Raw genomic sequence first — 20,708 nt, 5'->3', positions numbered from 1 at the left:
ATTGTTTATTCAAAATGTCATACGTTTAAAGAGAGTTTAGGTAAAATAAAATGACTACTTGAAATACTCCCGAGACAAACTGTTTTTAGAAAGAGTACACAAAGTTTATAATTCAGGAAAAGATGTATAACCATGATAATAATTAAGATGTGTGATGCTTACAAGAAATTTTTTAAATCTTCTATCTAAAACAATTTATTGCTCCAATAACCTGACAATGAAAGCAAAATACTTGAGAAAAACAAAATCTTAAATTCCACCAAAAAAGTGGCTGTATAAAATATATCTGCATACTTTGGCAAAAATTCTGCAGTTAAAATAGCATCATTAAGTTTTTACAAGGACACATATTGAACGTATTCCCCGTTTTTTTTCTTGATGAAATTCCATTGAAATGATTAGTAACCTGAAGGTGGTAGTGATCTATGATGATTAACCAATATTTCTTAAGAACATTTTTATATTTTACACACCAACAATTTATAACTGTCTTCAGTTTATGCTCATCACTATTAACTTAATAGGCCTACAAAAATCAGACATTAAATTTTCAACAGCTTAATTACTTGCATGTGGCAGTATCAAATGGCCGAGATTCATATTTATACCTGGTAGTTCATTAATTATGTAGTAAAAACAATTAAGTCGCTGATGTGTGATTAATGGTAGAAATGTTTTATCTCTTTAATCCCTGCTGATCAGGTCACATGACGCCTAGGTAACAGTTCCATCATCCAGTAAACTTAAAACCATATAAATCAATTTAAACATTGGACTAATATTTCCAGTTGGTGATTATTGACCAAACAAATAAAAGAAATGCTGGTGTGATGGTAATTATGAGATAATGATGCATGTTATCAGTGTAAATGACTTGAGGGACAGCCTATTGCTGGGACTACCACATGACAGATATACAGATGGCCAGAGCTTGACAGGTGATAGGAGGTGTATGACCCTTATGTTTACAAATAAACCTTTATACTACAACAATAAAAGCAGGTGTAATGGGTTACTAATTATTATGGTTTTTATAGAGAAAAACAATCAAAAGCAGTAATCTTGATATAGTTTTTCCCTGGTGGTCCTTGATGAAAATCTGCTGGGCCTCACTATAATTTCTATAGCAAAATAACAAAATTGTGCAAGGCTTTAATTTTGGTGGTCATAACCTGTTGACCACCACTTTTTAAGAACTCTGCAAAAGACAATCTGTAGTAAGATGGTATAAATGAGTTGACATTTTTTTGGACTTTTATCACGTTTCTAAAAATATACAATATATATACATGTATATGTAAACCTGATATTTTTAAATTAGTGTTAAAATTCTTCAAATAAGGCAGAAACAAATTCATATCCCAAGATTAACTAGAGGCTCTCAAGAGCCTGTATCGCTCACCTGATTCTACTTGGGTTTTTGAAATCATATAAAAAAATATAAAATTTGGCTAAAAGTGACAACACAACCTCATTTATAAGAAAAGGAACATGTTTAATTTCATTCAAAAGTCCCCCACTGGCGGCCATCTTGGATGACGGATCGGCTACAAAGTAACAACACTTGGTCAGCACCTCATAAGGAACATTCATGCCATGTTTGGTTTTATTCCATTCAGTGGTTCTCTAAAAGAAGTCATTTGTATGCATTTCCCATAGGGTCCTATGTTAAACTAAGTTCCCTGCTGGCGGCCATCTTGGATGATGGATCAGCTACAAAGTAACAACACTTGGTCAGCACCTCATAAGGAACATTCATGCAATGTTTGGTTTTATTCCATTCAGTGGTTCTCTAAAAGAAGTCATTTGTATGCATTTCCTTATAGGGTCCTATGTTAAACTAAGTCCCCCGCTGGCGGCAATCTTGGATAATGGATCGGCTACAAAGTAACAACACTTGGTCAGCACCACATTAGGAACATTCATGCCATGTTTGATTTCATTCCATTCAGTGGTTCTCTAAAAGAAGTCATTTGTATGCATTTCCCATAGGGTCCTATGTTAAACTAAGTCCCACGCTGGCGGCCATCTTGGATGATGGATCAGCTACAAAGTAACAACACTTGGTCAGCACCACATAAGGAACATTCATGCCATGTTTGGTTTCATTCCATTCAGTGGTTCACTAGAAGAAGTGATTTGTATGCATTTCCAATAGGGTCCTATGTTAAACTAAGTCCCCCGCTGGCTGCCTTCTTGGATAATGGATCAGCTACAAAGTAACAACACTTGGTCAGCACTCCATAAGGAACATTCATGCTATGTTTGGTTTCATTCCATTTAGTGGTTCTCTAGAAGAAGTCATTTGTATGCATTTCCCATAGGGTCCTATGTTAAACTAAGTCCCCCGCTGGCGGCCATCTTGGATGATGGATCGGCTAAAAAGTAACAACACTTGGTCAGCATCCCATAAGGAACATTCATGCTATGTTTGGTTTTATTCCATTCAGTGGTTCTCTAAAAGAAGTCATTTGTATGCATTTCCCATAGGGTCCTATGTTAAACTAAGTCCCCGGCTGGCGGCTATCTTGGATGATGGATCAGCAACAAAGTAACAACACTTGGTCAGCACCTCATAAGGAACATTCATGCCATGTTTGGTTTCATTCCATTCAGTGGTTCTCTAAAAGAAGTCATTTGTATGCATTTCCCATAGGGTCCTATGTTAAACTAAGTCCCCCGCTGGCGGCCATCTTGGATGATGGATCGGCTACAAAGTAACAACACTTGGTCAGCACCCCATAAGGAACATTCATGCTATGTTTGGTTTTGTTCCATTCAGTGGTTCTCTAAAAGAAGTCATTTGTATGCATTTCCCATAGGGTCCTGTGTTAAACTAAGTCCCCTGCTGGCGGCCATCTTTGATGATGGATCCGCTACAAAGTAACAACACTTGGTCAGCACCACATAAGGAACATTCATGCCATGTTTGGTTTCATTCCATTCAGTGGTTCACTAAAAGAAGTCATTTGTATGCATTTCCAATAGGGTGCTATGTTAAACTAAGTCCCCGCTGGTGGCCATCTTGGATAATGGATCGGCTACAAAGTAACAACACTTGGTCAGCACTCCATAAGGAATGAATATTCATGCTATGTTTGGTTTCATTCCATTTAGTGGTTCTCTAGAAGAAGTCATTTGTATGCATTTCCCATAGGGTCCTATGTTAAACTAAGTCCCCCGCTGGCGGCCATCTTGGATGATGGATCGGCTACAAAGTAACAACACTTGGTCAGCACCCCATTAGGATAATTCATGCTATGTTTGGTTTTATTCCATTCAGTGGTTCTCTAAAAGAAGTCATTTGTATGCATTTCCCATAGGGTCCTATGTTAAACTAAGTCCCCGGCTGGCGGCCATCTTGGATGATGGATCGGCAACAAAGTAACAACACTTGGTCAGCACCTCATAAGGAACATTCATGCCATGTTTGGTTTCATTCCATTCAATGGTTCTCTAAAAGAAGTCATTTGTATGCATTTCCCATAGTGTCCTATGTTAAACTAAGTCCCCCGCTGGCGGCCATCTTGGATGATGGATCGGCTACAAAGTAACAACACTTGGTCAGCACCTCATAAGGAACATTCATGCCATGTTTGGTTCCATTCCATTCAGTGGTTCTCTAGAAGAAGTTCAAAATGTAAATTGTTAACGACGACGACGACGGACGACGACGGACGACGGACGCCAAGTGGTGAGAAAAGCTCACTTGGCCCTTCGGGCCAGGTGAGCTAAAAAGTTAGATAATTAGGAGCAGTGTAACAAAAGATGAATCCAAAAGTTTCAGTTCAAGGATTCAGAGTATCAAAAGAAAACTTAAGACCCATCTAAAATTAACATTTCTGAATCAACCATCTGGCCCTGGAGTAAAAAAAAATTTGAAATCAAAATTGAAATCAAAATTGACTGGTCTCAATGAAAAAACTTGCAATTGCAAAAATAATCTGACAGTCTAATATACTAATGTGTGTAAATAATTTTTTGAAAATTCTACCTTTTTTCACCAAAGTCCCTATAACTTATACTGTTGAATGATAAATTAATCCATAAAAAAAGTAATGGAAGAGAAATTTTAAACTGCCTTTTTTCTAAACCGTAAATGTAAAATGGCGAGTGAATAGGAGAAAAGCACCTGATCTATCTGTCTTTAGCACAAAGGTTAATGGAAATCTTCTGGATTCTGAAGTCAGGGAACATAAAACTATATAATTCTATCATAAACCTATTTTTGTGGGGAATGTTGAAACAAATTTGATGCAAATGAAGTAATTAAAGATTGAATAAATCTGTATTTTTCAATCTTTTTCTTTTACATTAACCATTTTAAGCCAATAATTATACCCATTTCATCAAATAAAGATAACAATGAATATTATATGTTCAGAAATCCTCTTACATTCAACCAGGAAACAAAATAGCTTTCAGCTGCAGTATTCAAAAAGATAAAACTGTATTATTGCATAAAGAATTACTCTCAACAATTATTAGGCTATTAAAGAGTTGGACATTCAATCAAAGGGAATCATTCTTACATCTGATGCTAGGCATAAACAAACCCTACCATTTAGTATGATTAAAATTTAATGTGAAATGTTTTAATGAACATGACCAAAACTTTTTATGTCAAAGTGATACAAATATTATGAAATTAGCTTTACTGTCCTCATCAAAGAAAATGAAGGAAAAATAAATAAAACGGTTCAATATTTCCTTCGTGTAACAGCACGATAAAACATTTTCAGTCAATGTAATACCCACAAATTAAATGATATAACAATATTAAATCAGAAAGCTGTAAATAATTTATATAACTGTATTATATGTCTGTCTGCAGAACTAGATATTAAAACTCTGCTTAATAACAGACACACAATGTTATTATATTTCTAGATCTTCCCATATCCCGTCATTTTCCAAAATAACCAAATCATATTTAATCATAAATGTATTTATCAAAATGGCATCCTATACTTAAATCTGGGCAATGAATCAATGAAATTCCTTCTCTGATAATCTAATGAACATAGAAATGATAGGCTAGTGTTCCATTAAGTAACACTCGGAGGAAAATATTCTCTTTAATAAGTTAATAAGCTCCCGTTTGTAAGACTTAGCCAGATTTGCGGCTGTCGTTTCAAATATGGATTATAAACGCAAACAAACACTTCTTATTGACAGCTCCTAAATTAGGGTCTTTGTCGATCGCCATCCTGAACATAATTTGATAAAAGTATTTTCAATCCACAAAATTACCCAAATGAAAAGTACATTAATTCTATAATAAAGTGAACAAACTTCTCTATCATTTTCAAAAATATAACATGGAATACAGTTAAATTAAATGATAAAATGATTGGGCTTATTTCTTGGACAACATGGTATTGCACTTTCTGCTCTGCTTATTCAATGATTGAATTACAGTATTTCTGGTACAAACAAAAATATTCTGAAACAGAAAACTAGCCAAACTTCTTAACAGGCTTACTTTTTGACACAGCAGCATATTCCTACATCTCATCCCTGCTAAACAGGTGTTTTACTGTCTAACAGAAGTTCAGGATAATATACACAGAAGGGTAATTTTCACTAGATTCATATCTTATACAATGAAAATTTCGTAAAGATTGCCATTTTACCTGGAACCCTACAAAACCTGAACTTCTACTCTAGAAAATTTTTAACCCCTTCAACTGCTTCCATTGAAAAGCATAATGTTTTACAATAAAGTAACTTTATAAAATTATACCCTTTTTTATCCAAACTGAAATGGTGACAAGATTATGTAATTTCTTCTGAATTGTGTAACTTTTAAAATAAGATAAAAGAATGCCTACATAAGGTGACTATCAAATGCCATTAAAGAACAACTTTAAACTGGTACCCTGGAGAAACATGACATTTTACAGGTCATTGTATAAAATTTTACCCTTTTCTTATAATCTATGACAATGAAATGATTGTATCATTTTTTTCTTTTCTTTCTGAATTGTGTAATTTTTAAAATAAGATAAAAGAAATCTTGCATAATTCAAATATCAATTGTCATTAAACTTCTTATCTGGCAGAAAATTTTACCCATATGTTGACCATATCGATCCTTATAATCATAATAACATAAAAAGTAGAAAATGGAAGAATGAAGAATTCCCAGTGGACACATAATCAGCTGATCCAAAACTATCTGTACTCTAATGGGTCACACGACTCCATGGATAATTACAGACTGATTGTTACAGTCAAAACATTATATTACTATCCTGTCACCTCTGGGACTGTCACCAACAGACAGGCAAAGCTGGCTATGTACTACTTTTAGATTTTATATCTGATATTAACACATTTTCAGACATTAGTCTGCACATATTGGCTTTGATATTATAATGGTGAAATATGGGATGGAATGATGCATTTTAGAAACCTTTAAACTTTCTTATTATTCAATAATGTCCTGCCAAGACTACTAGATTGAGTAGTCTTAACTTGACAGGACAGTACATTATAGTGAATTTATATCATGTACTCATATTTACATGTTGCCTACTGTGAATTCATTAATTTTCGTTGGTACCAAATTTCGTGGATTGAGGAAAACTTGCATATTTGTGGATATTTAATTTTGTGATTTTGATAATGACATTTGTAATTTGTTGAATATTTAAATCTTGGTTCCCCTGTACCCACGAAATCCATGAAAATTAGTATCCAACGAATATTAGTGAATCCACAGTATATACATATTTTATATTTTTGACAAAAATGGTTCAATAAAATGCAATTTGTTCTTGCAACTAGTTTATCCAATAATCACACTTTTAATACTTTAACTTACTTCAGTGTGAGGAAACAATTTTGTAATGGTATAAAGACTTGTCATTTGTTTACATGAGGTTAAGCATCGGATACCTATAAGGTAATTTTAAGGTATGCTCTCTGTGATTCATTTATAGCTCACCTCTTAGACATGAACTTTGTAACAGCTACCAACAGACCCAGTCCATGCTGGAGGAATTCTGCAGCGTCTTTATCATCATGGAGTGGACCCTGGACACTTCTAAAATACTGGGTCAACTTATCTACAATGCCAACACTGATCATGTAACTGAAATAGAAAGAAAAAACAAATATATTAATGTTAAGAAGACCTTGAAAACTGAAAGGTTTTTATATAAAAACTTTTGATGGACTTTCAAACTATTACAGACGATTTTTTTTACTCTGAAATGCTTTGATTGTGCACTGAACAGTCTTCAATTTTTTTTTTTTAGAGGCATTGATGACATGATCTTTTATTCAGAAATCCTTAATCTACAATTTTCTCCATAAGCACCAGTACCAAGTCAGAAATATGACAGTTTGTTTTCCAATTGTTTGAGCTTTTGATTTTGCCATTCAACAAAGGACTTTTTCGTTTTGAATTTTCCTTGAAGTTGGTAGTTTTGTCACTTTAGCCCAGTTTACAGATATAAACCAGGAAAATTTGAATGGTTATATGCAATAGATAGTAATACTTGAATTGTCATATGGAACACTATTGCAAGGTTGTTGGGGTTTTTTTCTACGCAGAAATTTGTGTTTTACTCTAAATGGAAAAAAGTTTTTTTTAAAAAGAAGTACAATTTGTATGAATAATTTGTTATTTTGCAACAATGAACATTTTTACGCGAGCTCAGTCAACAATAATAATGCATTATTATTTTCTTTAAATCAAAATGTAAAAATTCCAGTGGGAATAATTATTTTAAAATTAAAATCTACCAAAGGAAGCTGATCTTGATAAATAATATGAAACATTTAAACATCTGAGGACATGTAAATGTGAGGTAGCATCAATAATCAATGACATTGGTAATTTCCTATTCCCCAGACATACGATACACTGACACACACTGGCACTCACAGAACACTTCCTTGTGTAACCAAATACCTCCCAAACTGTTAAACATTAAACTGTTTAGTAGAAAATTTACGGAAATTGATGCTGGCCTTTCACAACTGAATGTTTTTGTACGAGTTTTATGGATATGGGTATGTGCCAATTCAGCATGTGGCCATGTCAAATCGAATTACACCAACACTACTGTTAAATAGTAAATGATGGATTTTTTATTTCCTGATTTTTTTTCTCCCCACTTCATACAAACAAATGATGCAGTAGATAAAGTTGTGATTGGTAACCATCATGACTGAAGAGAGGGGACAAACATTTCCTGTCTTCAGTCTGTATCACTGTTATGAATAAACACATCTCCATCTAACCCTCCTCTATCATCTCATACAAATACTGTAGTTACACCAAGAAATTTTCTGTATAATGTAACAAAATATAAAAACAGAAGATGTGGTATGATTGCTAATGAGACAAATCTCCACAAGAGACCAAAATGACACAGAAATTAACAACTATAGGTCACTGTACAACCTTCAACAATGAACAAAGCCCATACTGCATAGTCAGCTATAAAAGGCCCCCAAATGTGTGTTGTCTTTTTTTTTTGCAATATTTTGAACAAAAGTTCTAAAGTTTTTGATATGTTGTGAAACATTAAGTTTACATATGCAAAATAGTAAAAAACTTTACAGAGAAAATCTTTAACTATGTTATAGAACAGACTTTGATGTTATTGATATTGAAATTTCAAAAAAAGTGAAAACGTAATCAACATGTACTTTAGATGTGTGAATAAAATTATAATATGTTGTGATTTAATCAAACTTTCATTCTACAACCAGGGATGATGATTACTATCACAAAGTTATCCAGATCAATATAAAGATAAAGAGATTTTTTTTACTGAAGAAAATAAACTTTGTTGAATAATAAAACATGTCATACGATGCAATGTCACCCTTTTATTAATGTATGGATCACCTATTTCTTATTATGAAATAAGTTGTTTGATCCTGTTATTCCAAATCACATCAGAGAGAAAGAAAAAAGAGAGAAGTAGAAAAAAGGAAAAAAGAAAGAAACAAATAAAAAATAAATATACTGCATTTATTATTAGAGATCATGAAGGAAGATGGAAAATTAGAAATAAGTAAATAAAAAAGAAGAAAAAAAATAAGATATATATAAATATTCGGTTATTAAATAAAAACAATAGGATTGTTATGAGAGAGAGAGAGACACACACACACATTGCCAATGCATAATATATGCTGTATAATATGACAAGGGTGCATATATACATTTGACCTCAAAACATACCAAATAGTAGACAACTTTGCTTTAAAATCGAACATAATGTCAAAGAACCTCAAGTTCAAAACTGTATATTTGTTTTAGAAATCAGTAAAATCTGACAGATTGTCATAATCCCTTTATCTTCATACATCAAATGCACCATAGGAAGAAATCTGGCATAGTTATATCATACATAAAACAATAACTCAAGATAATTGTGAAACTAAATACACAAACTTACAAAAACATAACACAATCCTATTATCTACAAACCCATATCTGCCACTAAAGGAGTATAATCCCTTTATTTAACTGTTTGTAAGCAGCTTTGTGGAGAAGTTTATAGGATCAACAATGTCATGGAGCCCTGGGGGTAAAGTTTCACCCCAGGATAATTTGAGACCGCAGTCAGAAATCGGATAATCAGCTATAAAACAACAATTGATGACACTGATAATTGTTACATTATCAATCATAAATGACTTTTCATTAACTTGGCATACTGTCCAATAATCTCTTTAAATGCCATTGTTTTCCAATTTCTCTCCATTTTTTCCAACTCAGATCTTTCAATACGGCATAACATATTTGTTTATGCATTTTAATGTGTTACAAAGATCCAGCTTATCCATGTATAATGAATGGATAACTCATTTTTACTAGTATATTGAGGGAAAATGAAATCTTTCCAAACTATCTGTTCTGTAGTACAAAACTAAAATAACTAACTGTTCTGTGTGTAGTTAAATATAAACCAACAATTATAATTCAGTTTGGATGGGACAAGTTTCTCAAATTATTTTCACCAAGCTTGTTCTAAAGCAGAATTTAACAAATATACACAATACTTTGGGAGCTTTTGAACCAATAAAAAAACTTAACAAGCAGAGGGCACAATGGCCTCTTTCTTGTGACAGTCACATGACCTTTTTGGTATAAAATAAAATGTGTAATTCTCAATTATGACAATACTTGACATCTAACCAAGAAGAAACTAAACTCTTCTCGTATTTAAATATTGTCAAGTGAAAGTGTTTTACATTTCATCAAAATTTTCAAAAGTTATTGGTCCATCATCCTATATAAATTTCAAAAGTTGAATTTCACTAACAATCAGGTGGGAGATACAATACTAAGGAAATGTTGTTATAAAAAGTTGTAAAATGGATAATGTCAATGTGGCCCTCGTGCAATACTAACAAACCAAACCTTTACTGTGAAGGCGACATGAGTATCTCTTTCCACAACTGTAATTATCAAAATTTAAAAGTACATTTCATGACTATTACATAAAGATGTTTTTGTGTTACAGCAAATTTCCCTCAAACTGTAACTTGACAGCTGCATGCAATAAATGTATTATTTTCAAATATTCAAATATTGTGAATTTATTGTAATTCAATAGATACGTTTATCTGGTTTACTGACTTTCATTGAAATAATAATATGTCAAGCCATTCTATTTTTTTCTGGTTCTCATTAAATATGTATAATATTAACAAGGCAAACATGAAGACATAAAAATTGGAAGATTACATCATAATTTTTTGTACAGTTATCTTGTCGTTTTATGATTTATGTTGTAATTATGTAGATATCATCTTAATTTTCATAATGAAATGGACTGCAAGACAAAATTATATCAAGTTTGAGCCAGCCTACGAAGACATTTATTGTCAGTACAGAATGAAGTTTAATTTGAATGGAAGTGTTAAACTGAAACTACTGACTTCTTTACAACTCCCACCCAACGACATACAAATATTACAAATATATGAATAAAATAAGATGTGGGGTCAACATCAAAGACAGAACTCCAACAACACAAAAGAACAACAATAAACAATTACATATTGGAGTCATCATAAACAATGGGTGGGGTCAACATCAAAGACAGAACTCCAACAACACAAAAGAACAACAATAAACATATTGGAGTCATCATAAACAATGGGTGGGGTCAACATCAAAGACAGAACTCCAACAACACAAAAGAACAACAATAAACATATTGGAGTCATCATAAACAATGGACAAAAGCCTTCAGTCTGGTCTAATAATGATTGTGGACTAGTTTAGTTTTTGAATGGGTAGTAGCTTTAGAGAAGAAAATTTTTGTAAGAGTTAAGGGACTAAAACAAAGAAAGATTGAAACTAGGTGGTGAGAATAGCTCATTTGACCCTTTATGTCAGGTAAGCTAAAGAGGTGACCATGTCTGATGAGACCATTAGTCACTAAAACCCTTTAAGATCGGTTGCTATTTAATGTCTATTGCTAAATTAAATGCATATTCAGGATAAAAACATGTAAGGATATGAATATTAAACCTGAAAAGCACACATCATTTTACAGATCTTTAGTTAGAAAGATAAATTATATCTAGAAATCCTTGAAGAACCAATTTTCGCCACCAAACATTGTGCTGTGTAAGATTTCTTAACTCTCTAGTTAAAAACTTTTTAAAATATTTAAATTGAACATTTATTTGAACTGCTTTGAGTGGAATAAAATTGTTGCACGCTAGATGCAGAGTTAGAGTCTATATACATCTGTTGTTTTATATATAGACATCTGATGAAACAAACTTATTATATTATGCTTCCAAAGGTTATTGATCAAATTAAATTCTACCAGTCTTGTTATAAGTCGTTTAGATTGCATCCTTTACATCTATTTTTATCAAAAATCTTAACATTTAAACTGATCATAAGTTAAACTGAAATGTTCATTAATCTGAGTATTTCTATTCTTTCAGATTTATTGTGAATAAAAGTGGCTTGTCCTTTTAGCATCCACTTAGTTAATTATGGTATGGATCCCTAGATACTTGTTTATGGACGTCTTAAGGAAACCAGTGAGGTTTATAAAAGAGAATACCGCATTTAACAATCTATGTATGCTGAGATATCAATACTATACATCTGAAAGTTCACGTTCATGGTGTTTATTTCCATTATTCATGTTATTGGTCTTTAAACTTTCAAAATAATTCAAACATGTGAAATAAAGTTATCAAAATATAAAAAGAAAAATAGCAAGCATATTAAACAGCCATTGCAAAAAATCAAAATGTGAAAGCATAATTTAACACAGGATGTTTTTTTTTATTAAATAAAAACCAAAATATGTTAAAAACAGCTGAAAAAAAAGTCAAAAAGACTTCATTAAAATGGAAGATTATATCAAAATTATGTCCACATTATATCAGAAGCAATCCTTATGCATGATTTCATGTAAATTATAATAAATATGGCAAACAAACTAAACACATACAATGATGATACTGCAGCTGTATGATCAAGTGTTAAATTAGAAAGATTATATCATAGGCTCTCGTTTTTATTGAGACATTAAAATTAAGCAATAAAATGTATCACATGTCGTAAATCATCTTTACAATCGAATTGATGGGTATCTCTATGTTAGCTATGCATAAATGCAAAAGCAAAAATTTTATGGTCTGTATTGAACAATTCTGAGTGAAAGTTTTAAAGTATCCCATAATCTGTAGATGCTGAATTTTACCAAAGTAATTATATTTATTTTTATGTCATGTAAAGCGATAACGTCTCCATACCATGTGAAAATGAAGAAAAAGAAGCCATTACTTAATTGTACTGTAAAGTGAGTGTAATTCTATAAGCATGTCAGAATATTTTTTTTACACATATAAAAAGTTACCCATTTACCCTCCAGATCTTGTTATGAAAATCAAATTTCAAAAGTAAATAGCCAAATGTCCATGTATACACTAAATCCCCCAAAACTATCAAAATGAGATTCCACTGTTTAATTCTTTAGAATATATATCAGATTTATTCACATCTTGATAATTTACTCTTGTATTAAAAATATATCACATTCAAATTTGAATATTTGCTATAAAATATACTGTAATATAGACCAAGGTAAAAAAAGGTATACCAATGCTGTCCAACATGAACCGGTGGTAGTGCATTTAATGACAAATACTGAAATATATCTAATGTTTGTAGAATTTATTCAGTTTGTACTTAAAACCATCCTATTTATCTTGAAGAAATAAAACAAATGTGAAATATCAAAAAATGTTACAATTCAAAAGCATGACTATCTGAATACATGTAGTTTCACGATAAAGTTGAACCCACCAGACATACTGTAATTTGTTAAATTAAACAGAAATGACGTATCTTTTAAATCATACATAGAATTTGGAAATATCTGTCATATCCTGTTGCTTCTGCGGAATAAATTCCTCCTCTATCGCTGTCATAAAAATGCCATCAATGTTCGCCATAAGTTTGGGCAAAGGGAGGCAATTCAAATTTTAATTTGAAAAATTTAATCAGCAATACATTTTTTTACTTTTTGGTTATCTGATTATTATAAGTGGCAATATGTAGTAGCAATAAGCATACTGTTTATCAATAAAAAATTACAAGACTGATAATTTAACCTTTTGTCTGTGCTTGAACAATCTAATATAGACTTTTTGTACAAAATGTGTAGTTTTCTTTAAAAACTCAAAACAAGACTTTCTATGAATGAATCTCCATTGGTTTGAATATTATTTTAACTAATTTATCTAAATCAAAATAAATAACTCTTTCACTGCTTTAATAATTTAACATTCTATTTTTTGCTCAAATAAATTACTGATCCACAAAAAGAAACAATTTTTCCAACTTCTCTGCGACCAGTCAACTTTTGTAAATTTAATAAAATTGCAATTCAAAAACAATATAACACACGTCTAATAAACTGAATTTTAACATTCACAAGAAGATTGCTAAAATCAAAGAGTGATAAAACCTGCAGTATTTGTGATTCTATTTCTTAGATTCCTATTGGATTTACAACAGCATTTACTTCCAGAAATAAATTCCACATTTAATCTCCATACATACAGTTGTCTAACACTTCATAGGGAATAAAATACAAGTCCCAAATAAATAACTCGTTTTCATGACTTCTAATTACGGTGTTTGAATGTGAAAAATGTCTGCACATGCCAAAAAAAATTACATGACAATTTATTGGCCATTTTGCACAAGTGTAAACAATTATCTCTGTGAGAGGGTAATAGTTAGGAATACCGACTAATTAATGCAATTTTCAATAAAGGTTTGACACCAACATATTCACCTGTATTCATTTACCAAAATGACGTCTCAGGACAAGAAATGCCCCGACTGTCTCCATCGTCAACATTTACTCAGCTATAGGTATCATAAATGTTAGAGAATTTATAATTGTTCATCCTTATTCAAAGTCATATCAAAGACAGTAATAATACAGCTATTGCCCCATCTCTCGGTGGGAGTCCACACAGAAATGTTTTTGAGGCATTATGATGATGTAACATTTTGTGTAAAATAAAAATTCTGAAGATGTTTATATTTGTTTTGACACTGTCAGATCTAGAATTAATTATACTTTTTTCTACACTTAATATAACTTCTGTCAGAATATGTATCCACTTGATGTAAATTCACAGAGGGAGAAATCTGAAGACATTCTTGTGCACAGCTTAAACTGCACCATTGTGAATCACACTGTGATTATAATGGTAGGAAAAGTTATACAATCATCATTATTATTCTGTTTATGTTTCATCATTATGATTTTGGTTCATAACAACAAGTTAATTGTGTTCTGTATTTATTTTGACTTTAAGGCCCCTCATAGATTTGGTACATGTCCCTTCCTTATTTTTATTTTTTTTAAATTTTACCCCTGTAACACTTTTACTGCTATAACTAAGAGATTAACAGTATACTGACATCTGCAGAGGAAAATCAGTAAACTAGCAGTTTTCAGTAAACATATAAATTAGTGAGAAAGAAAGAAAAGAAAGTGAATTGTAGCAAGTCTATGCCCCATGTTATAAAGACAGATTTTCCTTTTCTATTCTTAGTTTCTTGCAACAACAAGATCTCAAATATTGCAACTGATCCATGAGAAGAATTTTTTTATTCAAATTCAAAGTCAGTAGAACATTACATAGATAGTGGATAGTGGATAGTGCAATACAATCTGAATGGAAATGATAAGTTCTAATACTAATGCAACAGCATAACAAATATCATTGACCTATGTAAAATCTTCAAAGGCAAAAAATACCATGACAGACTGCAGGCTTAATAATCTACATGGAAAAAATCAGCTGTGCCAATGCTACTACAAATGCATACTAAAAATAATTGACCTAACATGTTGATGCTTCAGCAGGATTACTCACACCAAAAAATTAGGATCAACAGTAGCTTTCTTTTAAGTGCTTGTTCAGGTCATCAAACAAAATTACAAAAAAAGTGTAAATACATATCATTTCAACATGCAAATGCTTAATTATGGAACCTTTTTAATATTCATTAATATTGATAACAAGGCTCATATATAATTCAAAAGAGATACTATGCTTTTAAGTAATTTCAAACAGTGATTTTTTTTGTCGTTAAAAAGTAAACACTTAGTATGTTGACATAATCACTTGAGTTTGAAATAATAAAGAAGCACATACCTTCAGGTTTTTTTTACGGAGTGTCTATTCGTCCGGCTAGCCGGACGAATAGTTAAAAATCTCTATTCGTCCGGCCATCCGTCTGCGGATGCGCAAATCTTCAATATCAACAAAAGTGTCATGTGACCCGGAAAGTGTCCCGGATGAGGTGTCGGATAACACACGCGGTGTCGGATAACACACGCGCGTATATAATGGACGTTTTGAGAACTGGAGATAGTTACTTATATTTAAAGATGGCATAGAGAAAACTTGAGAGAATGAGATTGCTTTAAACAAATGTATATAGGAGTGATTCCAGAAAATAACGGGTACATGTTAACTGTGAGGAATAAGCCTGAAATCGAAGTGAAATGGATGATTTACCCCCATTTATCTTATGGAGGCAAAACGCATTCGGAAAAAACACTATATCAAATTTGCTTGAATGAAAAATACTAAATCAAACTTGCTTTGATGCATTATTTTCAAATTCTACTACAACGGAGATATATGAACATACTGATATGCCTTGACTGTGAATAAGACACCAGGGTTGGGGTAACCCCCCCCCCCCCCCCTTTTTTTCTGTTGTATCTTATACACATTTTTTTCTAAAACGATCTTATCGAAATCAAAATCCTACTTTTTGGGACAGGTTACACGTGCCTGCCCTTTTTTTCTAATTTCCTATGAATTAAAAATACCAGAACAATTTAAATGAAGAATCGTGCATAATCATATGGGGACCTTCCTTTAACTAAACTTCACAGAAACAATAAATTCAGGATCTTTTGGAATCATAGATAAAGCCAATAATGATTGGCCCGACTATTTACCTTACATGAAATTCATAGGCAGAACTACAAAAGAGAGAATCATCACCCCCTCCTACCCAAATTCCCCAAAAAAATCTGAATCAAATGTATAGGTTTTTTTTTTTGTTTTTTTTTATTAGAACGAGTTCTTTTTCATAAAACGATGTTAGACAATATAATTTTTAAAACAACTGGTGCTTTATTTAAAACCTTCAAAACACAAAGCTATATCTTCATCATTATGTTTTTGGCCGGACAAATAGCGAAAAACCGTAAAAATGCTATTTGTCCGGCTTGCCGGATGAATAGACAATTTTTACTATTTGTCCGGCTAGCCGGACGAATAGCCACTGCCTTTTTTTTAAAAAACAGTGGTAAACAAGTCTACCCAAACCTTTAAAATGTGGCGACAGTTTACTGCAATCAATATAAAATATGCTTTGAATAAATATTTAGGTGTTGAGAGATTTTAAGGGTACAGTGCAATTCTTTACTCCTGTTTTGTGGTTACTACAAAGATTTTTTAAAAGCTTATATTTCTGATGAGCTCCTTGGACACTCATTATAGATCAAAATGAAAATAAACCTAAACCTACCTAATCATATCATTTCCTCGACTCATGAAAGCATCACCTGTGCCACTCATCCTCTCCATAGAGGCCTCACTACTGTTAATGGACGGATTATGTTTGGCCAGACAGGAGAGGACAGTAGATACAAGCTGTAGGGTACTAACAGCTACTGCATCATAAGGTAGAGATGCTGGCTGACTACTGGATGATGACAGGGATACTAAATTCTGATCATTTGGCATCATAACCTGTAATTTAGAAGAAAATATATTGTATTAACATAATTAATCATTACTAAAAGAAGATGAACAAATTATTCTTTTTGCGATTTGACCTGTAACCAATGAATATATAAATAATTATCGGACCACAGATGAATTATCACGTTGTGATTGGTTAAACGCCGTCACGTGGTGACCCCCTATGAGACCGTATGAGGTTAGTAAGTTTCATATGGGGTTCATGACGCGTTAATGGCGACGTCATCTATAAATGTTATTGTTTTTCATTGTTTATTTTTCAACAAAACACCGCAGAAAAAGTCCAGCGTCCGATATTCAGCTTTGAGTGTTCCTGGTGAATGTAAATCCAGAAAAGCCCTTTGGACACATGGAAATTATTTAGCATGCTGTTTCCATTTTTTTGGCATACACAACAATACAAAGTTTGGACAACTTTTATTTTTCATCAGGATGGAATGAAGGAATAATAGAAACGTTTAAAAATATTTTGAACCATGAAAATTCACTATAATAATATAATGTGCAATGTTTTAATACAGAGCTTACCAACAGTCTCTGAGACAGTAATTCTAAAACGTTTCCCACTTTATTACTGAACATCATATAATGGCAGTTGTCATAGCAACCTTTACATGCTTGTCTAAAAACTGTACAGGTTAATATAATAGACCTACAAAACAAAAATCATATTGTTACAATGACACACAAACTGTAAATTGATAATGTAACTATTTTTACAAATAAATGATAGAGTGGGTTGCTCATTTTCGCCACATCTTTTCATGTTTTCTACAGTTTATGTTCAGGTCTAAATGTTTTTGAACTAAACTGATATTTCTATGTAAAGATAACATCAAATACAAAATATTCTTAAGCTTGAAAACATGTTTGTTTGAATATAATCATCTGAAAAGTTAGATTAAAGGGTGTTTGAAATTTCCTGATTTTTTTTTTGTCAATGGGGGACACATATTCGCCGTTATTACACATCTATTTAAAACCAAATAACCACAGCTTTAAACAACATTGATCAAACCAATTTCATTATAGATGAATAGCAGACATTTCAAAGGTGTTAAGAACTGAAATTTAGCGCAGTCACTTGAGTCAAAAAATTACTTAGAAATACTTCTTTGAATTCATGTTTTTTCTTCAGGAAATAGGCCGAAAATTGTTGTTTCCGTTTTTCTGTCCTTTTCAGTAGGTTCCGCAATTTTGTCTCACATTTAAAAAATAATCATATTTGTTATATAATATCGTATATACCGGTATATGTCTTCCATTTCAGCCATCCTTTGAAGTTTTTTCACCTCAAAATCATTAAACAGCGAAATTGTGTCCCTGGCGAATATGGGTGCCCCACTCTATATGATTTATGTTTTTTTTTAAATTCTTTTCAACTATGTTTAAGAAATTATAATGAAATTGCTTGAATTTCTAGATAAGACTCACAAAGTTAAACTAAATACCAAGAATGTGAAAAAAAAATCAAGGTCAGATGAAACATGTCAAATTGTAATGGTATACAGTTTTCATGCTTAACCACAAGCCCAGCAGCTCAGGCTTGTAAAATTGCTCTCAGGTCTATCTACAGGCCAACAGCATCATTAAAATTGACACATGCATAAATAATGTGAAAACAAAAGATAACATATTAACTTACTTTTGTGGTAGAATGGGAGGTAACTCTGGATTTGCTGCATCAACTAGCAATAATATCCTAGATAACGTATTTAAACCACTTAGTACTCTCAAACATGTCTGGTCTGCTGGTATCTAGTCAAATAAATATCTTACAATGAAAACAATATAATTTAAAAAGACAATATTCTGATATTTTCCAAGGTTCATATATTTTTTTTAGTTCCAATGACTATTCAGTATTTTATTTTCATAGATCCTTTTCTAATGATAGAGTTAGTTCCATCGTCTGTGGTTTCATTTTCTAACACAACAACCTGGGTTTTTTCTCAGTTCATGGTGTTGAAATTTATACCAAATAAATACTGTTTAAATTTATAAATACTATATGAACAAAAACATTTGATATTTGATTTGAAATTATCTACTACATTAAAACCATTTTAAAAATCATCTCACTATAATCAATGTTTCTCACAATCAAAATTTACCTTTTTATCTAAAATTCTTGAAATTTCTCCAAGTGCTCTATCTAAGGCAGAAACTCGACTTTGTGACCATGGACCCTTTTCTGTATTCTGCAGGTACTTAGTTATGTCTTTAATCACTTTGTGCAACCTAAATCATAATAAAATGCTCAAAACAAGAATATCTTTGTATTTCAAAGTATTTTTTACAAACTTTTTTACTTGTTATTTTCAAATATAAATGATGAAAATGATTTTACATTGTTGAAATATGTTTAAAAGAATGTATTGTTTTCAAATTAATATCACATGTGACTACTCACTTGGCTTTGTGCTCTGATTCAATCGATTGCTGTTTTCCTGACAAAGAACTTTCGTATTCTAACCCCCTATAAAAAGAATAAATGATACTGAACATAATATGCCAACTAGTATAAGGTTATTATTACTGTAAGCATATGTAACTTGGTCAAGTGGAACAATAACCACAGACACAGTCTTTATCTATTACAATTACTTTCATATAATTCCCTTTGTAGATGATAATGTTGAGGTGTGCTAGTTTTTCTTCATACCAATTCATACCAACATTGGCATAATGAACTGTAAGATCAAAGGACGTCTAGTTTTACTTAGAACACTGATTTGCAAAGTTTATAAATATTCAATTAGTATTCAAAAGTTTCACTAAAGTACAATAAAAAATGTAAAGGCTTTTAAACTTTGGTTTTTAACTTTATCATTTTTTTGTAATATAAAATCATAAATTCAAAATGTAATTATTGAACCCCGACTTGAAATTAAGTTAGTGTGGCACTTCCTTAGTGGATAAGAAGTAAAAAAAAACCAACATTATCTGCAGGCAAAATGATATATTAATAATAATCCTATTACATAAGCTTGACCTTACCTTTTTAAACCCACAAATAATATTTTTAATCCAGAAAACAACAAATAATGAGGGGGGATAGGACCTTTATCGGGACTCAGGGATCAGGTGTTTTTAAGCTCGGGAATTGACCCTTTCGGGATCGGGGAATCCTTTTTTCAGATTTCTCGAAGTCAGGATTTACTTTATATAAATTCGGGACCTCGGGATTTTGTTTTTTTTAGTCCGGTATTTCGGGATCAGGACCCCTCCTATCCCCCCTCAAATAATTACACAAACCTGGTTGTCATCCTCTGTCTGAGTTTCTTGCATCTCTTCTTCATAGACTTGAGTCTTTCCTTCTCTGATACTATCTTAGGATGAGTGCTGTTACTGGGAGCATCTACGATATGCTTCAAGTTAAACTTTTC

The 20,708-nt window shown here is 32.0% G+C and overlaps 1 protein-coding gene across 3 annotated transcripts in view; it reads right to left on the bottom strand.

The window, feature by feature from the left end:
- The window catches only part of LOC134715166 (S phase cyclin A-associated protein in the endoplasmic reticulum-like), a 72,380-nt gene that overhangs the window by 14,435 nt on the left and 37,237 nt on the right, over positions 1-20,708 (bottom strand). For all 3 annotated transcript variants that reach the window (XM_063577140.1, XM_063577143.1, XM_063577142.1), the window contains 7 exons: positions 20,578-20,708; positions 19,733-19,798; positions 19,434-19,560; positions 18,965-19,077; positions 17,848-17,971; positions 17,084-17,307; positions 6,953-7,099 (listed from right to left, as the gene is read on the bottom strand). In XM_063577140.1, coding sequence (XP_063433210.1) covers positions 6,953-7,099; positions 17,084-17,307; positions 17,848-17,971; positions 18,965-19,077; positions 19,434-19,560; positions 19,733-19,798; positions 20,578-20,708 — 932 coding nt within the window. The remainder of the gene's footprint in view (positions 1-6,952; positions 7,100-17,083; positions 17,308-17,847; positions 17,972-18,964; positions 19,078-19,433; positions 19,561-19,732; positions 19,799-20,577) is intronic.

The sequence above is a fragment of the Mytilus trossulus genome, chromosome 4, assembly GCF_036588685.1.
Source record: "Mytilus trossulus isolate FHL-02 chromosome 4, PNRI_Mtr1.1.1.hap1, whole genome shotgun sequence".
In the NCBI taxonomy this organism is placed as follows: Eukaryota; Metazoa; Mollusca; class Bivalvia; order Mytilida; family Mytilidae; genus Mytilus; species Mytilus trossulus.
This window is presented reverse-complemented; position numbering and strand designations above follow the sequence as displayed.